This window comes from Pristis pectinata, chromosome 16, assembly GCF_009764475.1.
Source record: "Pristis pectinata isolate sPriPec2 chromosome 16, sPriPec2.1.pri, whole genome shotgun sequence".
NCBI classification, from domain to species: domain Eukaryota; kingdom Metazoa; phylum Chordata; class Chondrichthyes; order Rhinopristiformes; family Pristidae; genus Pristis; species Pristis pectinata.
The window spans coordinates 6,302,768-6,324,734 of record NC_067420.1 but is presented as its reverse complement, the minus strand read 5'-3'; the positions used below and the strand labels follow the sequence as shown (position 1 = coordinate 6,324,734).

At 54.0% G+C, this 21,967-nt stretch overlaps 1 protein-coding gene across 1 annotated transcript; it reads left to right on the top strand.

The window, feature by feature from the left end:
- Positions 1-3,163: 3,163 nt before the first annotated feature.
- Positions 3,164-20,574, top strand: LOC127578818 (uncharacterized protein C20orf85 homolog). The gene is made up of 4 exons (XM_052031291.1): positions 3,164-3,353; positions 12,957-13,038; positions 14,890-14,988; positions 19,921-20,574. Exons 1-4 carry the CDS (start codon positions 3,292-3,294, stop codon positions 20,074-20,076), a joined length of 399 nt encoding a protein of 132 aa, XP_051887251.1. The 5' UTR covers positions 3,164-3,291; the 3' UTR covers positions 20,077-20,574.
- The last annotated feature ends 1,393 nt before the right edge of the window (positions 20,575-21,967 follow it).

Genomic DNA, 21,967 nt, shown 5'->3' with positions numbered 1-21,967 from the left:
AGGGACTCTGGACACGAGCTTTGTAGACCAAAACTAGTTTAATCACAAAGGCAAATGCGGGACAGAATGGATGGGAACAGACACACTCTCTCTCTCTCTCTCACACACACACACACACACACACACACACACACACACACACACACACACACACACACACACACACACACACACACACACACAGATACAAACAAGCACACAATAACAATATACAACTTCAAGATATAACACTTTGATGCCCATCCCACACTAGCATTGGCCCTTAACACTCCCTGAGTCTGAGTGAAATGCTCCCTGACCATGTGGTGATGCCATCTAACCAATGATCTCTGCAGCGTTGCCTCACTACTCCTGGGGTCGTCAAAGAGGAAGGGCTAGGGAACGCAGCCCTTTCTATGGCGCTAGGAGGCTGGGTGGAGCCTCACTGTTGTGATTTAAACGAGCCAATGGTGTGGGAGTCAAAGACAAAGGTTCCTGCCACGGCCAATGGTCAGACAGGTTCAGAGACAAAGGGCACTGGTCAGGCAAGTTCAGAGGCAAAAGGTACTCTCACACCTGAGGGGTGGGTGGAGCCGCACCTTGATTGACAGTAGCATCACTTCCGATCAGAGGAGCAACGCTGTCCTCCGGCCGGCGGGAGTCAGTGTCGTTACTGTCACGTGGCAGCCACGTGGATTTCTCACGACAGCTTCATTTTTTAAGACAGCCACTATCTGGGTTGTATAACATCCAACAGTACAGCACAAGAACAGGCCCTTCAGCCCACAATGTCTGTGCCAACCATGACACCAAATTGAACTAATCCCCCCTGCCTGCACAAGGTCCATATCCCTCTCCATTCCCTGCCTGTTCATCTGCCTGTCTCAATGCCTCTTGGACATTGCCTCTACTGCTTCCACCTCTACTTTTTAAAGTCCACTTTTTGTTTCCTCAGCCGTCCCATTTGCTTTACATTTTCATCCTTCGTCAGTTAACGTCTCCTAACCACCACCCTCCTCCTTCAGATTGTCCTTCCCATCCCACACCCTTTCCCTTGCCCCTGTCATTGACTAAGATCTGTTGCCTCTTCACCCCCCCTTGGCAGGCACGGTAGTGTCAGAGCAGGCACGGTAGTGTCAGAGCAGGCACGGTAGTGTGGCAGTTAGCGTAACGCTATTACAGCGCCAGCGACCCGGGTTCAATTCCGGCCGCTGTCTATTAGGAGTTTGTACGTTCTCCCCGTGTCTGCATGGGTTTCCACCGGGTGCTCCGGTTTCCTCCCACATTCCAAAGACGGACGGGTTAGGAAGTTGTGGGCGTGCTATGTTGGCGCCGGAAGCGTGGTGACACTTGCGGGCTGCCCCCAGAACACTCTACGCAAAAAGATGCATTTCACTGTGTGTTTCGATGTACGTGTGACTAATAAAGAAATCTTAGCTTATGATGAAATGTCACTGACCCATGAAAATGGGCCAGATCTGGCGGGGGAATGGCTGCTGCCCACTTGAGTGCAGGTTTGGGATCCCTGTGTGAACACTCTGGTCTTGAATTCTGGGTCTGCCTTTTCTGAATGCACTCCACCTCTGCATCCTCATGGAGTTCCACGTTTAGACACAAACCTTCACACGAGGGAATCCATCTGTGTCAGATCAAATGTAACACACTCACAGTAAGTCTATTCATTGAATGGAGAGGAACGGCTGCAAGGGAGATGGGTAAGTATTAGGTAACTTACAACTTAAAAATTAAGTTCAGCGAGAAGATTTGTTTAAAACTGTTATACGCTCATGCCTTTGATTTTCTTTAGTTTGTAATATTTAATTGATATTAGTTTCTGTTTGATAATGTTTCAGTGTATGACAATGTTGGGTAGATGTGTATCAGCTAGTTGTTGAAGAATTTATCAGCTGTTTGATGGGTAGGGCTTAAACAGGCAACCCCTGTACCCCTGCTCTCCCCATCTGAGGGTGGGGGTGACTTTACCCTATAACTGGTACCCGGCAGATCAGGAAAAGGTGAGCTCACACTGGCATCATACGTCAGTGGTGAGAATGCTGGCAGGGAATACTGGGTCATTAACTTTATTTCTTTTTCCAGATGTTACTTGATTGCCACATGTTCTGTTTGGAGCTCAGATTTCCCATCTGTGTGGCAGTTGTTTGCAGGCAGTCCCGTTCGGTACGAGAGGAAGGAATTGCCCAGAGTCCTGGACCACTATATCTCTTTCAGTAAAGGCTATTTGCTCTGTGCCCTGAGGCCCCTCTCCCAGGCAGAGAAAGGAGGTTTTGTGTGTGTGTTTGTGTGTGTGTGTGTGTGTGTGTGTGTGTGCGTGTGTGTGTGTGTGTGTGTGCGCGTGTGTAGGAAACAGTGTGTGTGTTGGGGAGGAGTGGTGCTGTATGCGAGTGGGTGTGGTGGAATAGTGTGCAGGACGACTGAAGTGTCTGTATGTGTGTATCAGGGTGACTGTGTGTTGTGGTAGATTTGTATGTACGTATGTGTATGGTTATGTGGGTGTACGTGTGTGTGGGTGGGAGGGGTGTTATGGGGCATGTTTGTGTGTGAGGATGGGTGTGGTTGTGTGTGTGGTTCTGAGAGCGTGGTTATGGGAGTGTGGTTGTCTGTGTTAGGTATTTAAAAGTGTGTGTGTGTGGTGGGGTGTCTCTAGAGGTGTTTGGGGCAGTACTTGTGTGGTGTACAGGGGAGTGTTTATGTGGTGTCTGGGGTGTGTTTGGGGCACATTTGGGGCTTTGTTTTTGGCAATGTATGGGCTGTGTTTGTGGCGGTGCAAGGGCTGTGTTTGTAGCAGTGCAAGGGCTGTGTTTGGGGCAGTGCATGGGCTGTGTTTGGGGCAGTGTAAGGGCTGTGTTTGTGGCGGTGCAAGGGCTGTGTTTGTAGCAGTGCAAGGGCTGTGTTTGGGGCAGTGCATGGGCTGTGTTTGGGGCAGTGTAAGGGCTGTGTTTGGGGCAGTGCATGGGCTGTGTTTGGGGCAGTGCAAGGGCTGTGTTTGGGGCAGTGCATGGGCTGTGTTTGGGGCAGTGCATGGGCTGTGTTTGGGGCAGTGTATGGGCTGTGTTTGGAGCTGTATCCGGTCTGAGGTTGGACAGTGTTTTGTGGGCAGTGTTTGGGTGATTTGCTCTGTATTTGGGGCTGTGTTCGCTCTGTGTTCGGTCCCTCCCTCCGGGCGCGGCCAGGGGCGGGGCGGGGCGGCGTCGCGTTGCGCGGAGACCGGGGAACAAAGGCCGATTGTTGGGTGTGAGGGCACCGGGCGGCCGGCACCGCCATCCCGGCGGCGGAGCCGACCCAGCGGGCGGGATGGCCGGCAGAGCGGGCCCCGACATCAAAGTCTGCAACTTCGTGGCGGCCGACAAGCAGTGGTAAAGGTGGCGGGGGCCGGAGGGTGTCCGGAGGGGTGGGGGCCGGAGGGTGTCCGGAGAGGGGCCAGAGGGGGGCCGGAGAGGCCGGAGGGTGACCGGAGTGGCTGGAGGGGGGCCGGAGAGGCCGGAGGGGTGGCCGGAGCGGGGGGCGGAGGGTGTCCGGAGGGGGGTCCGGAGGGTGTCCGAAGGGGGGCCAGAGGGGGGCCGGGGGGGCCTGAGGCCGGAGAGGCCGGAGGGTGACCGGTGGCCGGAGGGGGGGGGGGCCGGAGAGGCCGGAAGGGTGGCCGGAGCGGGGGGCGGAGGGTGTCCGGAGGGGCGTCCGGAGGGTGTCCGAAGGGGGGCCAGAGGGGGGCCGGGGGGGCCTGAGGCCGGAGGGTGACCGGTAGCCGGAGGGGGGGGGCGGAGAGGCCGGAGGGGTGGCCGGAGGGTGACCGGAGAGGGGGCCGGAGGGGTGGCCGGAGGGGGTGAGCGGAGGGTGACGGGGGGGGGGGGGGGGGGGGGACGGAGGTGACCGGAAGGGCGCGGGAGTCGGGGGACGGAGGGTGTGTGGGGCCGGCGAGCTGCCCTCCCTCCCCCCCCCCCCCCCCCCCCGCCCCAGAGCCGGACGCAGCGGACCCCGGGTCTGGGGCTGTTGCCGCGGGGACATCAGAGACAGCCCGGGTGGTGACCGCTCCCGCTGGTCAGTGAGGTCAGTGGTCAGCGCTGTCCGTGGTCAGTGCAGTCAGTGGTCACTGCTGCCAGTGGTCAGTGAAGCCAGTGGTCAGTGCGGTCAGTGGTCAGTGTGGTCAGTGGTCAGTGCTGTCAGTGGTCAGTGCTGTCAGTGTTCAGTACTGTCTGCGGTTAATGCTGTCTGTGGACAGTGCGGTCACTGGTCAGTGCGGTCCATGGTCAGTGCTGTCCGTGGTGAGTGCGGTCAGTGGTCAGCGCTGTCACTGGTCCGTGCTGTCTGCAGTCAGTGGTCAGTGCAGTTAGTGGTCAGTGTGGTCACTGGTCAGTGTGGTCACTGGTCAGCGCTGTCACTGGTCAGCGCTGTCACGGTCAGCGCTGCCAGTGGTCAGTGCTGTCAGTGGTCAGCGCCATCCGTGGTCAGTGCAGTCAGTGGTCAGTGCAGTCAGTGGTCAGTGCTGTCAGTGCTGTCCATGGTCAGTGCTGTCCATGGTCAGTGCTGCCAGTGGTCAGTGCTGCCAGTGGTCACTGTGTTCACCGGGCAGTGCAGCCAGTGGTCAGTGCAGTCACTGGTCAGTGCTGTCCGTGGTCAGTGCTGTCCGTGGTCAGTGCGGTTCGTGTTCAGTGCTGTCAGAGGTCAGCGCTGTCTGCAGTCAGTGGTCAGTGCAGTCAGTGGTTAGAGCTGTCCGTGGTCACTGTGGTCAGTGATCAATGCTGCCAGTGGTCAGTGCTGCCAGTGGCCAATGTGGTCAGTTGTCAGTGCTGCCAGGGGTCCGTGCTGTAACTGGTCGGGGCAGTCTGTGGTCAGTGCTGCCATTCGTCAGTGCGGTCCGTGGTCAGTGCTGTCTGTGGTCGGTGCAGACAGTGTTCGGTGCGGGCAGTGGTCGGTGCTGCCAGTGGTCAGTGCGGTCCGTGGTCAGTGCTGTCCATCTTTGGTGCTGCCAATGGTCGGTGCTGTCCGCGGTCGGTGTGGTCAGTGGTCGGTGCTGTCAGTGTTCGGTGTGGTCTGTGGTCGGTGTGGTCTGTGGTCAGTGCTGCCAGTCATCAGAGCGGGCAGTGGTCAGCGCTGCCAGTGGTCAGTGCTGTCCGTGGTCGGTGCGGACAGTATTCAGTGCGGTCAGTGGTCGGTGCTGTCCGTGGCTGATGCTGTCAGTGGTCAGTGCTGTCAGTGATCAGTGTGGTCAGTGATCAGTGTGGTCACTGGTCAGTGCTGACAGTGGACAGCGCAGTCAGTGGTCAGCGCCGTCCGTGGTCAGTGCTGTCCATGGTCAGTGTGGTCAGTAGTCAGTGCTGTCCGTGGTCGGTGCGGACAGTATTCAGTGCGGTCAGTGGTCGGTGCTGTCCGTGGCTGATGCTGTCAGTGGTCGATGCTGTCAGTGATCAGTGTGGTCAGTGATCAGTGTGGTCACTGGTCAGTGCTGACAGTGGACAGCGCAGTCAGTGGTCAGCGCCGTCCGTGGTCAGTGCTGTCCATGGTCAGTGTGGTCAGTAGTCAGTGCTGTCAGTGTTCAGTACTGTCCGCAGTCAGTGCGGTCAGTGGTCAGTGCTGTCAGTGCGGTCAGTGGTCAGTGCTGTCAGTGCGGTCAGTGGTCAGTGCTGTCCGTGGTCACTGGTCAGTGCTGTCACTGGTCAGTGCTGTCTGCAGTCAGTGGTCAGTGCAGTCAGTGGTCAGTGCTGTCCATGGTCACTGTGTTCACTGGTCAGTGTGGTCAGTGGTCAGTGCTGTCACTGGTTAGCGCCATCCGTGGTCAGTGCGGTCAGTGGTCAGTGTGGTCAGTGGTCAGCGCTGTCTGCAGTCAGTGGTCAGTGCAGTCAGTGGTCAGTGCTGTCCATGGTCACTGTGTTCACTGGTCAGTGCAGCAGTGGTCAGTGCAGCAGTGGTCAGTGTGGTTAGTGGTCAGCGCCATCAGTGGTCAGCGCCATCCATGGTCAGTGCGGTCAGTGGTCAGTGCAGTCAGTGGTCAGTGCAGTCAGTGGTCAGTGCTGCCAGTGGTCAGTGCTGTCTGCAGTCAGTGGTCAGGGCAGTCAGTGGTCAGTGCTGTCCGTGGTCACTGTGTTCACTGGTCAGTGCAGCCAGTGGTGAGTGCTGTCAGTGGTCAGTGCAGTTACTGGTCATTGCAGTCACTGGTCAGTGCTGTCAGTGGTCAGCGCTGTCTGCGGTCAGTGGTCAGTGCAGTCAGTGGTTAGAGCTGTCCGTGGTCACTGGTCAGTGATCAATGCTGCCAGTGGTCAGCGCTGCCAGTGGTCAATGTGGTCAGTGGTCACTGCTGTCCGTGGTCAGTGCTGTAACTGGTCGGTGCAGTCCGTGGTCAGTGCTGCCAGTCGTCAGTGAGGTCCGTGGGCAGTGCTGTCCGTGGTCGGTGTGGACAGTGGTCAGTGCTATCAGTGGTCGGTGCTGTCCGTGGTCGGTGCTGTCCGTGGTCGGTGCTGTCCGTGGTCGGTGCGGTCAGTGGTCGGTGCGGTCAGTGGTCTGTGCAGTCAGTGGTCAGTGCTGTCTGTGGTCGGTGCGGACAGTGTTCGGTGTGGTCAGTGGTCAGCGTTGTCACTGGTCCACGCTGTCTGCAGGCAGTGGTCAGTGCTGTCCGTGGTCAGTGCGGTAAGTGGTCAGTGCTGTCACTGGTCAGCGCTGTCTGCAGTCAGTGGTCAGTGCTGTCCATGGTCACTGTGTTCACTAGTCAGTGTGGCCAGTGGTCAGTGCTGCCGTGGTCAGTGGTCAGTGCTGTCAGTGGTCAGCGCCATCCGTGATCAGTGCCACCAGTGGTCAGTGCTGTCCGTGGTCAGTGCGGTCAGTGCTGTCCATGGTCAGTGCTGCCAGTGGTCAGTACTGTCTGCAGTCAGTGGTCAGGGCAGTCAGTGGTCAGTGCTGTCCGTGGTCACTGTCTTCACCGGGCAGTGCAGCGAGTGGTCAGTGCAGCCAGTGGTCAGTGCAATCACTGGTCAATGCAGTCACTGGTCAGTGCTGTCCATGGTCAGTGCGGTTCATGTTCAGTGCTGTCAGAGGTCAGTGCTATCTGCAGTCAGTGGTCAGTGCAGTCAGTGGTTAGAGCTGTCCGTAGTCACTGTGGTCAGTGGTCAATGCTGCCAGTGGTCAGTGCTGCCAGTGGCCAATGTGGTCAGTTGTCGGTGCTGCCAGAGGTCAGTGCTGTAACTGGTCGGTGCAGTCTCTGGTCAGTGCTGCCATTCGTCAGTGCGGTCCGTGGTCAGTGCTGCCAGTGGTCATTGCTGTCTGTGTTCGGTGCGGGCAGTGTTCGGTGCGGGCAGTGGGCGGTGCTGCCAATGGTCGGTGCTGTCCGCAGTCGGTGTGGTCAGTGGTTGGTGCTGTTTGTGGTCGGTGCTGTCGGTGTTCAGTGTGGCCCGTGGCCGGTGCTGCCAGTGGTCGGTGCTGTCAGCAGTCGGAGCTGTCTGCGGTTGGTGTGGTCCGTGGTTGGTGCTGTCAGTGTTCAGTGTGGTCTGTGGTCGGTGTGGTCTGTGGTCAGTGCTGCCAGTCATCAGAGCGGGCAGTGGTCAGCGCTGCCAGTGGTCAGTGTTGTCCGTGGTTGGTGCGGACAGTATTCAGTGCGGTCAGTGGTCGGTGCTGTCCGTGGTCGGTGTGGTCTGTGGTCAGTGCTGTCCGTGGCTGATTCTGTCAGTGGTCAGTGCAGTCAGTGGTCAGTGCGGTCAGTGGTCAGTTCTGTCAGTGATCAGTGTGGTCACTGGTCAGTGCCATCAGTGGACAGCACCATCAGTGGTCAGCGCTGTCCGTGGTCAGTGTGGTCAGTGGTCAGTGCTGTCAGTGTTCAGTACTGTCCGCGGTTAATGCTGTCTGTGGTCAGTGCGGTCAGTGGTCAGTGAGGTCAGTAGTGCGGTCCATGGTCAGTGCTGTCTGTGGTCAGTGCTGTCAGTGCGGTCTGTGGTCAGTGCTGTCTGTGGTCAGTGCTGTCAGTGGTCAGCGCTGTCTGCGGTCAGTGGTCAGTGCAGTCAGTGGTCAGTGCTGTCCATGGTCACTGTGTTCACTGGTCAGTGTGGCAAGTGGTCAGTGCAGCCGTGATCAGTGTGGCCAGTGGTCAGTGCTGCCAGTGGTCAGTGCTGTCACTGGTCAGCGCCATCCATGATCAGTGCATCCAGTGGTCAGTGCGATCTGTGGTCAGTGTGGTCCGTGGTCAGTGCAGTCAGTGGTCAGTGCTGTCCATGGTCAGTGCGAACAGTGGTCAGTGCTGTCCATGGTCAGTGTGGTCAGTGCAGTCAGTGGTCAGTGCTGTCCGTGGTCAGTGCTGTCCGTGGTCACTGTGTTCACTGGTCAGTGCAGTCACTGGTCAATGCAGTCAGTGGTCAGTGCTGTCCGTGGTCAGTGCTGTCCATGGTTAGTGCGGTTCGTGTTCAGTGCTGTCAGTGGTCAGCGCTGTCTGCAGTCAGTGGTCAATGCAGTCAGTGGTTAGAGCTGTCCGTGGTCACTGTGGTCAGTGATTAATGCTGCCAGTGGTCAGTGCTGCCAGTGGTCAATGCGGTCAGTGGTCAGTGCTGTCTGTGGTCAGTGCTGTCCGTGGTCACTGTGTTCACTGGTCAGTGTAGCCAGCGGTCAGAGCTGCCAGTGGTCTGTGCGGTCAGTGGTCAGTGCCGACAGTGGCCAGTGCTGTCCATGGTCACTGAGTTCACTGGTCAGTGCAGCCAGTGGACAGTGTGGCTAGTGGTCAGTGCTGTCAGTGCGGTAAGTGGTCGGTGCTGTCAGTGTTCAGTGCTGTCAGTGTTCATGTTGTCCGTGGTCAGTGCAGTCAGTGGTCAGCGAGGTCGGTGGTCAGCGCAGTCAGTGGTCAGCACCGTTAGTGGTCAGTGCTGTCCATGTTCAGTGCAGTCCGTGGTCACTGTGTTCACTGGTCAGTGCGGTCCGTGGTCAGTGCAGTCCATGGTCAGTGCTGCCCGATGTCAGTGCTGCAAGTGGTCGGTGCTGACAGCTTTCAGTGCAGTCCGTGGTCAGTGCTGCCAGTGGTCAGCGCTGTCCATGGTCAGTGCAGTCAGTGGTCAGTGCTCTCACTGGTCAGTGGTCAGTGCTGTCAGTGGTCAATGCTGTGACTGGTCATTGGTCAGTGCCGTCTGTGGTCAGTGCCGTCTGTGGTCAGTGCCGTCTGTGGTCAGCGCAGTCAGTGGTCAGTGCTATCAGTGGTCAGTGCTGTTGGTGGTCAGTGCGGTCCATGGTCAGCACCTCCCGTGGTCAGTGCTGCCAGTGGTCAGTGCTGCCAGTGGTCAGTGCTTCCAGTGGTCAGCACTGTTACGTGGTCAGCACTGTTACGTGGTCAGTGCTGTGCATGGTCAGTGCTGTGCATGGTCAGTGCGGTCCGTGTTCAGTGCGGTCCGTGTTCAGTGCTGTCCGTGTTCAGTGCTGTCCGTGGTCAGTGCTGTCCGTGGTCAGTGCTGTCCGTGGTCAGTGCTGTCCGTGGTCAGTGCAGTTAGTGGTCAGTGCTGCCCGTGGTCAGTGCGGCCTGTGGTCTCTGCTGTCTGTGGTCAGTGCGGTGAATGGTCAGTGTGGTCACTGGTCAGTGCCGTCCGTGGTCAGTGCAGTGACTGGTCTGTGCTGTCACTGGTCAGTGTGGTCAGTGGTCACTACTGTCTGTGGTCAGTGTGGTCAATGGTCAGTGATGTCCATGGTCAGTGCAGTCACTGGTCTGTGCTGTCACTGGTCAGTGCTGTCCGTGGTCAATGCTTTTAGTTGTCAGTGCGGTCAGTGGTCAGTGCTCTCCGTGTTCATTGCGGTCAGTGGTCAGTGCGGTCCATGGGCAGTGCTCAGTGGTCAGTGCAGTCGGTGGTCGGTGGTGTCTGTGGTCAGTGCAGTCTGTGGTCAGTAATGTCCATGGTCAGTGCTGTCAGTGGTCAGTGCTGTCAGTGGTCAGTGCGGTCAGTGGTCAGTGCTCTCCGTGTTCATTGCGGTCAGTGGTCAGTGCAGTCAGTGGTCAGTGCAGTCAGTGGTCGGTGGTGTGTGTGGTCAGTGCTGCCAGTGGTCAGTGCTGCCAGTGGTCAGTGCTCTCCGTGTTCATTGCGGTCAGTGGTCAGTGCGGTCCATGGGCAGTGCTCAGTGGTCAGTGCAGTCAGTGGTCAGTGCAGTCAGTGGTCGGTGGTGTCCGTGGTCAGTGCTGTCCGTGGTCAGTGCTGTCCATGGTCAGTGCAGTCAGTGGTCAGTGCAGTCAGTGGTCAGTGCAGTCAGTGGTCGGTGGTGTGTGTGGTCAGTGCAGTCTATGGTCAGTGCAGTCTGTGGTCAGTGCTGCCAATGGTCAGTGCAGTCCATGGTCAGTGTTGTCTGTGGTCAGTGCGGTCAATGGTCATTGTGTTCCGTGGTCAGTGTGGTCACTGGTCTGTGCTGTCCGTGGTCAGTGCTCTCCGTGGTCACTGCTGTTAGTGGTCAGTGCTGTCCGTGGTCAGTTTACTCTGAACACCCTGTACCTGGTCTGTGTCCCTGGGATTGTAACACTGCCCGACGATAGCTGTCACTTGGAGCAGCAACAATGGGTCAGGAGGGACGATGTGTCCTTGCAGACTGGGAATGTTCAGAACCAGTATCAGGGCAACAGTGAATCTGCTGGAGGAACTCAGCAGGTCGAGCAGCATCTGTGGTGGTCATTCCGGGTCCCGACCCTGCACCAGGACTGAGTGGAGCGGGAAGAGGACCAGTAGAAAGGGGGAGGGGGTGGTAGGTGTGACGGGCCGGTAGGTGATTGGTGGACCGCGGAGGGGTGAGGGGTGTCGGGCAGGCGGAGGGGTGGAGTTGGCTGACGGAGATTGGTGGGTGATACGTGCAAGCAGACAAGGAGAAAAGAGGCAGACGGAGCCGGGTGGGTCAAGAGGAGGGGGGAGGTGGAGGCAGATTGGAGGGTGATAAGGTGCAACACACCTGCTGGATTCTGATAAGGTGAGAATGGGGACGACTAGGGGAGAGGTGTGTGGCAGATGACAAAGGGAACTAAAATGGGAGGTCCAGTGTGGATCAGGCGGAAGAGAGGGGTGAGCGCGAGAGGTGAGGGTTGCGTGAAATTGGAAAATTCAATGTTCGTACCATTGTGTTGTGGACTACCCAGGTGGAACGTGAGGTGCTGTTCCTCTAGTTTGCGTTGGTCCTCACCCTGGCCATGGAGAAGGCCGAGGACAGACAGGTCAGTGCGGTCCTGGGAAGGGGAATTGAAACGGCGTGCGACTGGGAGCTGTGGGCGGCCATTGCGGACAGCGTTGGTGGCTGGGGACGGCCATTGCGGACAGCGTTGGTGGTTGGGGACGGCCATTGCGGACAGCATTGGTGACGGGATGGCCATTGCGGACAGCGCTGGCGGTCGGGGATGGCCATTGTGGACAGCGTTGGTGGTCGGGGACGGCCATTGCGGACAGTGTTGGTGGTCGGCGATGGCCATTGTGGACAGCGTTGGTGGCTGCGGAGGACCATTGTGGAAAGCGTTGGTGGTCGGGGACGGCCATTGCGGACAGTGTTGGTGACGGGACGGCCATTGCGGACAGCGCTGGTGGTCAGGGACGGCCATTGCAGACAGCGCTGGTGGTCGGCGACAGCCATTGCGGACAGCGTTGATGACGGGATGGCCATTGCGGACAGCATTGGTGGTCGGGGACGGCCATTGCGGACAGCGTTGGTGGTCGGGGACGGCCATTGCGGACAGTGTTAGTGGTCGGGGACGGCCATTGTGGACAGCGTTGGTGGTCGGGGACGGCCATTGCGGACAGCGTTGATGACGGGATGGCCATTGCGGACAGCGTTGGTGGTTGGGGACGGCCATTGCGGACAGCATTGGTGACGGGATGGCCATTGCGGACAGCGCTGGCGGTCGGGGATGGCCATTGTGGACAGCGTTGGTGGTCGGGGACGGCCATTGCGGACAGTGTTGGTGACGGGACGGCCATTGCGGACAGCGCTGGTGGTCAGGGACGGCCATTGCGGACAGCGCTGGTGGTCAGCGACAGCCATTGCGGACAGCGTTGATGACGGGATGGCCATTGCGGACAGCATTGGTGGTCTGGGGATGGCCATTGCGGACAGTGTTGGTGGTTGGGGACGGCCATTGCGGACAGCGTTGGTGGTCTGGGGACGACCATTGCGGACAGCGTTGGTGGTCGGGGACGGCCATTGCGGACAGCGTTGATGACGGGACGGCCATTGCGGACAGTGTTGGTGGTCGGGGACGGCCATTGCGGACAGCGTTGGTGGTCGGGGACGGCCATTGCGGACAGCGTTGGTGGTCGGGGACGGCCATTGCGGACAGCGTTGATGACGGGATGGCCATTGCGGACAGCGTTGGTGGTCGGGGACGGCCATTGCGGACAGCGTTGATGACGGGATGGCCATTGCGGACAGCGTTGGTGGTTGGGGACGGCCATTGCGGACAGTGTTGGTGGTCAGGGATGGCCATTGTGGACAGCTCCGTGCATCGGTCGCCCAGTCTGCGCTGCTTGGTCTCACCGATGTCAGAGGAGGCCGCATCAGGAGCACGGAGTGCGGTGAATGAGGTGCACATGAAGCCTGGCAGGGCTGTCTCGGTCCCTGGATGGTGGTGAGGCAGGAGGTTTTGGAACAACGGTTGCACCTCCTTCGGTTGCAGGAGTCAGGGAGGGATGGGTGGGGAGGGACGAGTGCACCAAGGAGTCACAGAGAGATTGATCCCCGCGGAAGACAGAAAGGACTGAGGAGGGGAAGATGTGGCTGGCGGTGGGATGTGGCAGCTGGCAGAAGTGACCAAGGATGATGTGCTGGACGCGGAGGCTCATCGGACGAAAGGTGAGGACTGGGGGAACTTATTTCTGTTCTGTTTGGAGGGAGGGGTGGTGAGAGCAGAAGACAGAGAAACAGAGGAAGTGCGAGAGAGGGCTCCATAAACTGCAGTAGCAGGGAGGGTAAACTTCCCACCAAGTTGTGAAACAGATTGAAAGAATTTCCTGCTTTCCCTACTTTAAATGTCATGCAATTTGTTTCAGGACAAACTCAATCAGATTGGAGACGGAAGCAGCCAAGAAATGGGCCAACAGATGGGGATTTCTGGTGACCCAGCGCAATCAGGTAACCCCACCAGAAAGGGGAGTGAGACACAGTGGGGGATAGACTCAAGCCACACAATTGGGCCACCTCACCGTGGAAACAGTTTGCTGCCTTGAACTGCTGAAGTTGCTCGACTTATTCAGCTTCTGAGCCATTTCTACTTGCCCATTCTGTGCACAGTCCTAGTATGGTCCCATTCAACACCCGGCCCAGGGTGGAGAGAGACATCCCAGGTCGGGGCAGGGCTTTAGAAAGCTCAGGGTTTGGATCAGGAAAAGTCTGGAGATGACAAGGCCCAACAAAACTCTCTGGCGTCAGGAAGGAGCTGCAGGAGGGGCAAGGTTTGGGCCCATACCACCAGATCCACAGGTCCCAGGTAAACATTGTCTGCCACTAAGAACCCCCAAGAACTGGCTGAAATGTCTTGTCCAGGGAATTCTGGGCTGAGGAACCCTACGAACCCGCTGCATGAAATGATGTTTAGAACCATTTCTTTACTCATGTGGAAATCTAAAACTCTTTACCTCAGTAAGTTTTATAAGATATCTTTATTAGTCACACGTACATCGAAACACACAGTGAAATGCATCTTTTGCGTAGAGTGTTCTGGGGTCAGCCCGCAAGTGTCGCCACGCTTCCGGTGCCAACATAGCACGCCCACAACTTCCTAACTCATATGTCTTTGGAATGAGGGAGGAAACCGGAGCACCCGGAGGAAACCCACGCAGACACGGGGAGAACGTACAAACTCCTTACGGACAGTGGCCGGAATTGAACCTGGGTCACTGGCGCTGTAAAGCGTTACACTAACCGCTGCACTACCGTGTCTGCCTTGTGACTAAGATTATCAAACGTTCCATAATCGTCATTGATGAGTGTTTCCCAAGCAAGGGTTTAAGAGATACCCAAGACACAGTGGTCCGGCAAGTGGAACCGCTGCCTCACAGCACCAGAGACTCCGGTTCAATCCTGATCTTGGGCAGAGCTTGCACATTCTCCCCGCGACCGCATGGGTTTCTTCTGGGTGCTCCTGTTTCCTCCCTGTGTACATCAGTGCCCTTAAAGCTCTGAATGATCAGTGTAAGCAGGTGATTGACGGTTGGCACAGACTCAGTGGGCTGAAGGGCCTGTTTCCGTCTTGTACCTCTCTATGACTCTGTGACATGTGACTGGAGTACTGATAGTAGAACTGATAAAGGGCCAAATGGCCCCCATGTATTCCCATGCTCCCTTGCAGGTGTGGTTACATACCATATTCAGGCACGGTAGTGTAGCGGTTAGCTTAACGCTATTACAGCGCCAGCAACCTGGGTTCAATTCTGGCCAGTGTCTGTAAGGAGTTTGTACGTTCTCCCCGTGTCTGCGTGGGTTTCCTCCGGGTGCTCCGGTTTCCTCCCACATTCCAAAGACACATGGGTTAGGAAGTTGTGGGCGTGCTATGTTGGCGCCAGAAGCGTGGCGACACTTGCGGGCTGCCCCCAGAGCACTCTACGCAAAAGATGCTTTGCACTGTGTGTTTCGATGTACAGGTGACTAATAAAGATATCTTATTCTCCCACTTCTGTGGGTCCATCTGGTCCACCCTGAGCTCAGACAGCTGCCGAGTTTCAACCGATGTTTTTTTCAACTTCTCCTGGACGAGGAGCAGGAAGCTCAGCACAGCGTCCCTGCTTTCAATCACCTCGAACCTCTGATGGAAAGTTAAACCTGCGCGTGGACAACCTGTCCACCTGCTCCCTACGCTCAAATGTGGAAAAGGTGCGGGTGACTGAGGGACGGAGCAGAGTCCAGAGGCTCAGCGAAGTCCGGGCTGAGAGGTGTTTAATACCAGCGAGAAGCCAATTCCAATCGCTGCTGTTTAATTTCCTTTAGATTGAGGCTGAGCAGGAGAAACTGAGAAAGAAATGCAGAATGCTTACTCCCGAACACCTGAAAGTTCGACCTGCATCTCCAATCAGCAAGTACATCCAGGTTGGTTTGCCTTTCATTCTGTTGAATTTGCATTGATGAAGGTCCCTGTTTAACTGGCACATCCTGTGTTCCTGTCTCCTCCCTCTGTACATCCATGTCCTTAAAGCTCTTAATGAAGGATCAGTGTAAGCAGCTGATTGATGGTCGGCACAGACTCAGTGGGCTGAAGGGCCTGTTTCCGTGTTGTACCTCTCTGTGACATGTGACTGGAGTTGAGTTACAAATCAGCCATTGAATAGTAGAACTGACGAAGGGCTGAATGGCCTCCATGTATTCCCATGCTCCCTTGCAGGTGTGGTTACATGCCATATTCTCCCCAAATCTCATTATCCAGCTCAGACCAGGGCTTCCTCACTCTCGCCCTCCCTTCAGGATCATTCCTTCCGACCATGTGCTCACCCGGACTCTCTTCCCGAGCACCTGTACTCACCTATCACCAGCCAGCCCGTGCTCCTCCCTCTCTTCCAACCTCCTTATTCCAGCTTCTGCCTTCCCTCCCACATAGCCCTCCATTTCTCTATCATTCATGTGTCTATCTAAGAGTCTCTTAAATGTCCCTAATGTATCCGCCCCCACAACCTCTGCCGGCAGTGCGTTCCACGCACCCACCAGTCTCTGTGTGAGAAAACTTACCCCTGACATCCCCCTTATACCTTCCTCCAATCACCTTAAAATTATGTCCCCTCCTGTTAGCCATTGTCGCCCTGGGAAAAAGTCTCTGACTGTCCACTCGATCTATGCCTCTTATCATCTTGTACACCTCTATCAAATCACCTCTCATCCTCCTTCTCTCCAAAGAGAAAAGCCCCAGCTCGCTCAACCTATCCTCATAAGACATGCTCTCCAACCCAGGCGACATCCTGGTAAATCTCCTCTGCACCCTCTCTAAAGCTTCCACATCCTTCCTGGAATGAGGTGACCAGAACGGAACACAATACTCCAAGTGTGGTCTGACCAGAGCTGCAACATCACCTCGCGGCTCTTGAACTCAATACCCCGACTAATGAAGGCCAACACTCCATATGCCTTCTTAACAACCCTATCAACCTGCGCGGCAACCTTGAGAGATGTATGGATGTGGACCCCCAGATCCCTCTGTTCCTCCACACTGCTAAGAGTCCTGCCATTAACCTTGCATTCTGCCTTCAAATTCGATCACCCGAAGTGTATCACTTCACACTTATCCGGGTTGAACTCCATCTGCCAATTCTCCGCATGAAGTTGATTTACAAAGTTCGAATGCAAAGACACATTGATTGTTTACTCTGGGGAACTGACAAGAGGATTTTGATAGGCAGAGGTGTGTGGGACCTGACACAAGATTGGGTGCGGGTGGCAAAGATTTTAAATTGAATGTATTGGAAATAGAATTAGAAGGGAGAAACAGTCCCAGACCTACCTACGGTTGTACAATGAACCCATCTCATACAGGGGCAGTGCCACTTGTATAGAACTGAGCCAAACTCCCCAGGGTAACACAAGGCCTCTAGATGTGGCACATGAAATGAAACAACAAGGTAACAAGACTGCAAGGCAACTGCAGCCAGTGAAGAGGTGCTGACTTCCCTTGTGCTGTTTTCCAATGTGAGAACCATGAATCTCACTTATACAGGGCAGCGGTGAAAGAGGCACAGTGATCTCAGCATAAAGCTGGCAGTGCTAGGCCAAGGATGGTGTAAAGCATCGATGGCCAATTCTTTTTCCCAAATGGCTTTTCCAAGTAGGCGTCACGGGCTGGAATGGTAACTTATACAATAGTAAAAAAACTGCAGATGCTGGAAACCTGAAATAAAAACAGAAAATGCTGGGGAACCTCAACAGGCCGGACAGCATCTGAGGATCATTGACCCAAGAGGCCAACTGTGCTGATCTCCACAGACGCTGAGTATCCTTGGCATTCTTAAGTTATAGATTTTAATTAAGAGAGTGGGGGTGTTGGGGAATGAGGAAAAGAACAGAGTGTTGGGCTGCAGAGCTGGAGAAACCAAGTGACAAATAGTGGCTTGTCAACACAAGGGAGCAAACGACAGGTCTGTGGCGACGTAAATGGAACAGAATGGTCACAACTGGTAGTTGTTTGATACTCGTAGAGTTAAGAGGTGCAGTGCACAGGAATGAGGGTGTGGATGGGAGTCTGCATGTTGAATGAAGAGGCAGGGAGGTGAGTAATTCTAGGGGTATGCAGCTTAGAGACTGGGGTGACGGATTTGGAGTTGAATGTCATCAAGAACAGTGTGGGCAAATTCAACAGACAGTGCGGCACAGATAAGAACCACTCCACCCCACCTGTGAACAGACGCTCCTCTGCTCCAAGGGATCCAACATGTTGCCTCATTTACACTGAGGTCAGAGCCTACACTTTAAGATAAGGTAAAGTTTTTATTAGTCACATGTACGTCGAACCACGCAGTGAAATGCATCTTTTGCGTAGAGTGTTCTGGGGGCAGCCCGCAAGTGTCGCCACGCTTCCGGCGCCAACATAGGATGCCCACAACTTCCTAACCCGTACGTCTTTGGAATGTGGGAGGAAACCGGAGCACCCGGAGGAAACCCACGCAGACACGGGGAGAACGTATAAACTCCTTACAGACGGTGGCCAGAATTGAACCCGGGTTGCTGGCGCTGTAATAGTGTTATGCTAACTGCTACACTACCGTGGCGCACAGATTCTTGCAAGCCACCTTAATCAGGCTCAGACCTCCAGTACTGGAGGGAAGTGGGTGCCTGGTAACATCAGCTAAACAATGTAATCAGTCTTTGCTTTTACAGACCCTTGCAATCGGCAAAGTTGCAGAGTGCTCCCTAATCTGGCATCGATCAGGACGAAGTTCACTGGGTGAACTTCCATGGTTATGCCCTTTCTCCCCAAGTTTGCAGACCTCTTTCACTGGTGTTACAGAGGCCGAACAATACTCCCTCTCCTCACTCCGTAGATCCTCAGCACCAAGGCATCATTTTCAGATGGCCTGGGTAACAACAGAAAAAAGTTACAGTGTTCACACGTGTGTTCCCTTCAGTGAGATATTCCCTGACACAAATAAGAATCCCTTTTCTTAATCCCATTCTCACCTGTGTACAGGCACCAATTAAACGTGGTGAACACGCAAATGTCCTAATTAAACCGCCAAGAGAAATGCCAATTACCTCCCACCAGAAAGAAAGAACAGCTAATCATGAGGCAGAGTTGGGGAGGGGGGAACTAAAGGTTGCTTCATCCTTGAACAATCAATGTTGTGTGTTTATCTTGCAAAGAATTTGAATTTGCTGTTCTGCCTCCAATACGTTCAGCACTTTGCCACCTGCACCTGACCGTGTGTCAGGTCCCATGCACCTCTCCACCTATCAAACTTTTCCGTCTTGTGCATTCCCCAGAATAAAATATGTCCTTAAGATTTTAAGATTCTTGGTAGGCCCCACAAAGGGTGAACTGTTACCATGGACAGCAGGAATGCAGGGTTGGGACTACAACAGAATTGGCTATGACCTTACCAAACAGCAGAGTAGGTTTGAGTCTGATTCTTGCACCTGATTTTCATTTATATTCCTTTCCATAAGGCTTAAGAAGCATTCAGAAGCAAATGAAAAAAACATTTTCCCTTCTCAATCTTCCTACTGTAAACCATTAACTGTGTTGGAATGTTCCCTATGTATCTATATCAACCTGTTTATGGATTATATCTACATTTATTTGTCTATAGCGGTCTCTTGCCTATCCACCTCTATTTCCCTATCCAATCACATAGGCATTCTGCAGCCTTCCAGGTTCAACAATGTGTGCAACAGCTTCAGATCCTGAGCACAACCCCATGTTGTGGTAATGAACCTAAATCTCCCCTTCACACCTCCTCCAGACCCACTGTGCTGCTTCCTGACCATCTGTCCCTTGCCCTTTCACTTTGCACCATCATTGCTTTTGCCACGTGATCTCTCCTGCCCACCTCCCGAACACCGACTTTCCCTTTTGGTGTTCCCCACACCACACCTTCCCCACCTCCCTGCTTCCAAGCCATTGACCTGAAACATTCCTTTTGTTCTCTCTTCATAGGTACTGCCTGATCTGTTGAGCATTTCCAGCTGTTCATCTTTCACTTCATCTCTCAACATTTATCCATCTCACATATGCACGTCTTGGTATATTCATTCATTTACGTGCAAAGAAGATCTACGAATTTACAAGGAAGTTGCCAGGACTCGAGGGCCTGAGTTATCGGGAGAGGTTGGGCAGGCTAGGACTTTATTCCTTGGAACGTAGAAGACTGAGGGGTGACCTTATAGAGGTGTATAAAATCATGAGCGGCATAGACAGGGTGAATGCACACAGTCTTTTTCCCAGCAGGCACAGTAGTGTAGCAGTTAGCGTAACGCTATTACAGCGCCAGCGACCCGGGTTCAATTCCGGCCACTGTCTGTAAGGAGTTTGTACGTTCTCCCCGTGACTGCGTGGGTTTCCTCCGGGTGCTCCGGTTTCCTCCCACATTCCAGACGTATGGGTTAGGAAGTTGTGGGCGTGCTATGCTGGTGCCAGAAGCATGGCGACACTTGCGGGCTGCCCCTCAGAACGCTCTACGCAAAAGATGCATTTCACTGTGTGTTTCGATGTACATGTGGCTAATAAAGAAATCTTATCTTATAGGGAACCCAAAACTAGAGGGCCTCGATTTAAGGTGAGGGGAAAGATTTAAAAGGGATTGAGGGACAACTTCTTCATGCAGAGGGTGGCAGGCAGGTACAATAATGGCACTTAAAAGACATCTGGACAGATTCATGGATAGGAAAGGTTTAAAGGGATAACAGCCAAACGCGGGTGAATGGGACTAGCTTAGATGGGACTCTTGGTCGGCCTGGTTGATTTGGGCCGAAGGGCCTGTTTCCGTGCTGTATGACTTGATGTTTTATTGAAAAATGCCACCTTTCTGTTTTGTGTTTCTGCAGGTGGGACCATCTCCCGTCGTACCAAAGACGACGCAAGGTTTTATTGGTTGGAGGTCTGCGGTACCAGAATTGGAGCTGGAACGATACGGAAGCCCCCGGCAAGGAAAGTGGAGCTTCCTCCATCAAATGAAATGGCCAGAAGACAGTATTGACTAACAGTTCCCCAGTGAGATCAACTGATCGTCACAAAGATGCTCAAGACTGCTGGTCTTAACTTTGGCTTCTTGGTTGGCCCCATGGTTTTAAGGTTGTCTTGTTTGGGAACACCATTCTTTCCACCAGATTTATAAAGGATTGGAAATCTATAAAAGCATTTTTCCACCATATATTTTTGACTTTTTTTTTTCCTCTGCCTGTCTCCAAGCACTCAGCTCTTCCTGTAAACTCCTCATATCGTAGACAAATGAATCACTTCCAGCTCCTGGCCAGTAACTGTAATCCTCACACGAGGATGTTTATTCAACTCACTTGAAGGATGTAATGCCAGTTGCGGTAGAATAGAGGAGCACGGAGACTTTTCACAGTCAGTAAGGGCTCTTTAATTATTCAGTCCGATTGACAGTCAAACCCCACTAGAATTGTTTAATAGTTCCATGGTATTATGTCACTGAGAAACTGTAGTTCAGCTTTACAATAAATTGTTCCTCTACAACAGTGATTTCATCTGTGCCTCTGTTACTCATTGTACTTTGGAATCCATCCTACCGAGGATACCATTTCACCCCCTTTTTGCTTTGGTCATTCTCATTAGTGAGAAAGGCTGTTGTTGGCAACACCAGGCCAATGAAGGGGATACCCTTCTTGTGTGCACATCAAAGCTCTGCACCTCTGCCCTTTATGTCCACCTGAGAAGTTGACACCTTCGGTGTTATGAGCCTGACAAAGCTGAAGGCTTACCCAGCGATCTTTCCCAGGACAGAGCCTTTGCTTGTCCAGCTGACAAAAGGCTTTGCCCTGGGAAAGATCACTGGGTAAGTTCCCATAGATATGTTTAAGTTGCAGATTCACATTTGTTTTCTGGCCCAGTGAACAGCTTCTGAACATAAATCAGCCATTGCCACGGTTTGTCTCAATAACAGGCAGTACAGCTCAGCTACCTGGGACCAGTGGAGTGACTGCAAGTATTATCAGTGGTAGATTAAAACCAATCTGCAGCATCAGCAACTAGTTCCCCCCTTGGAGAGAACATCTGACACTCTCTCTCACAAAAGATCTTTCAAAAACTCTGCCTTCATTTCAGCATCCCGTTCCTTGTAACCAACTCTGCTACAATAGTTCCAATGCTGCCGATCTCTCCCCATAAGCTCATTCCTGGTAGCATCGTGACAAACGTCCCCCGAACCTCCACAATATCCCCAGCCGAGACTCAGGCGGCTATTTACAAACTTCCGATGTGAACTTTTCCTGTATTTATAAACCCTAGAACCCACCTCATGGACCCAGCTCACGCTGGAATGTTCCCTATGTATCTATATCAACCTGCTTATGGATTATATCTACATTTATTTGTCTATAGCGGTCTCTTACCTATCCATCCCTATTTCCCTATCCCATCACATAAGCATTCTGCAGCCTTCCAGGGTCAACAATGTGTGCAACAGCTTCAGATCCTGAGCACGTTCATAAATAAAACGTGGAATTTTATTTACTGGCTGCAGCTTACCCGAACCACAGCAAGTGACGGAGACACCAACAGCATCACCCACTTCTCCCCGCAGCCAAATTCCCATACTAACCAGCAACCAGCCACAGATACTCAGTGTGACCAAGGGTATCCAGGACACTTGAGTATAGATGGGTGCAACAATGAATGGTGTAGAGTTGCAGGGCACTAGATACAATGATATATGGGGTACCACTAGGACGTGGGTATAATGATGTATTTTATAAGTTATCCAACAGATTAGGCTAAAGGTGCTGTGTTCCTCAGGTAGAGGGTGTGAGGGAGCCAAGCATGCAAGTACAATAAATGCTCAGGTACCGCTATAATAATTTGCAATATAGTGAGTCCAGAAGCCAAGAGTGCTGATTCAGGGTTTCAACCTGA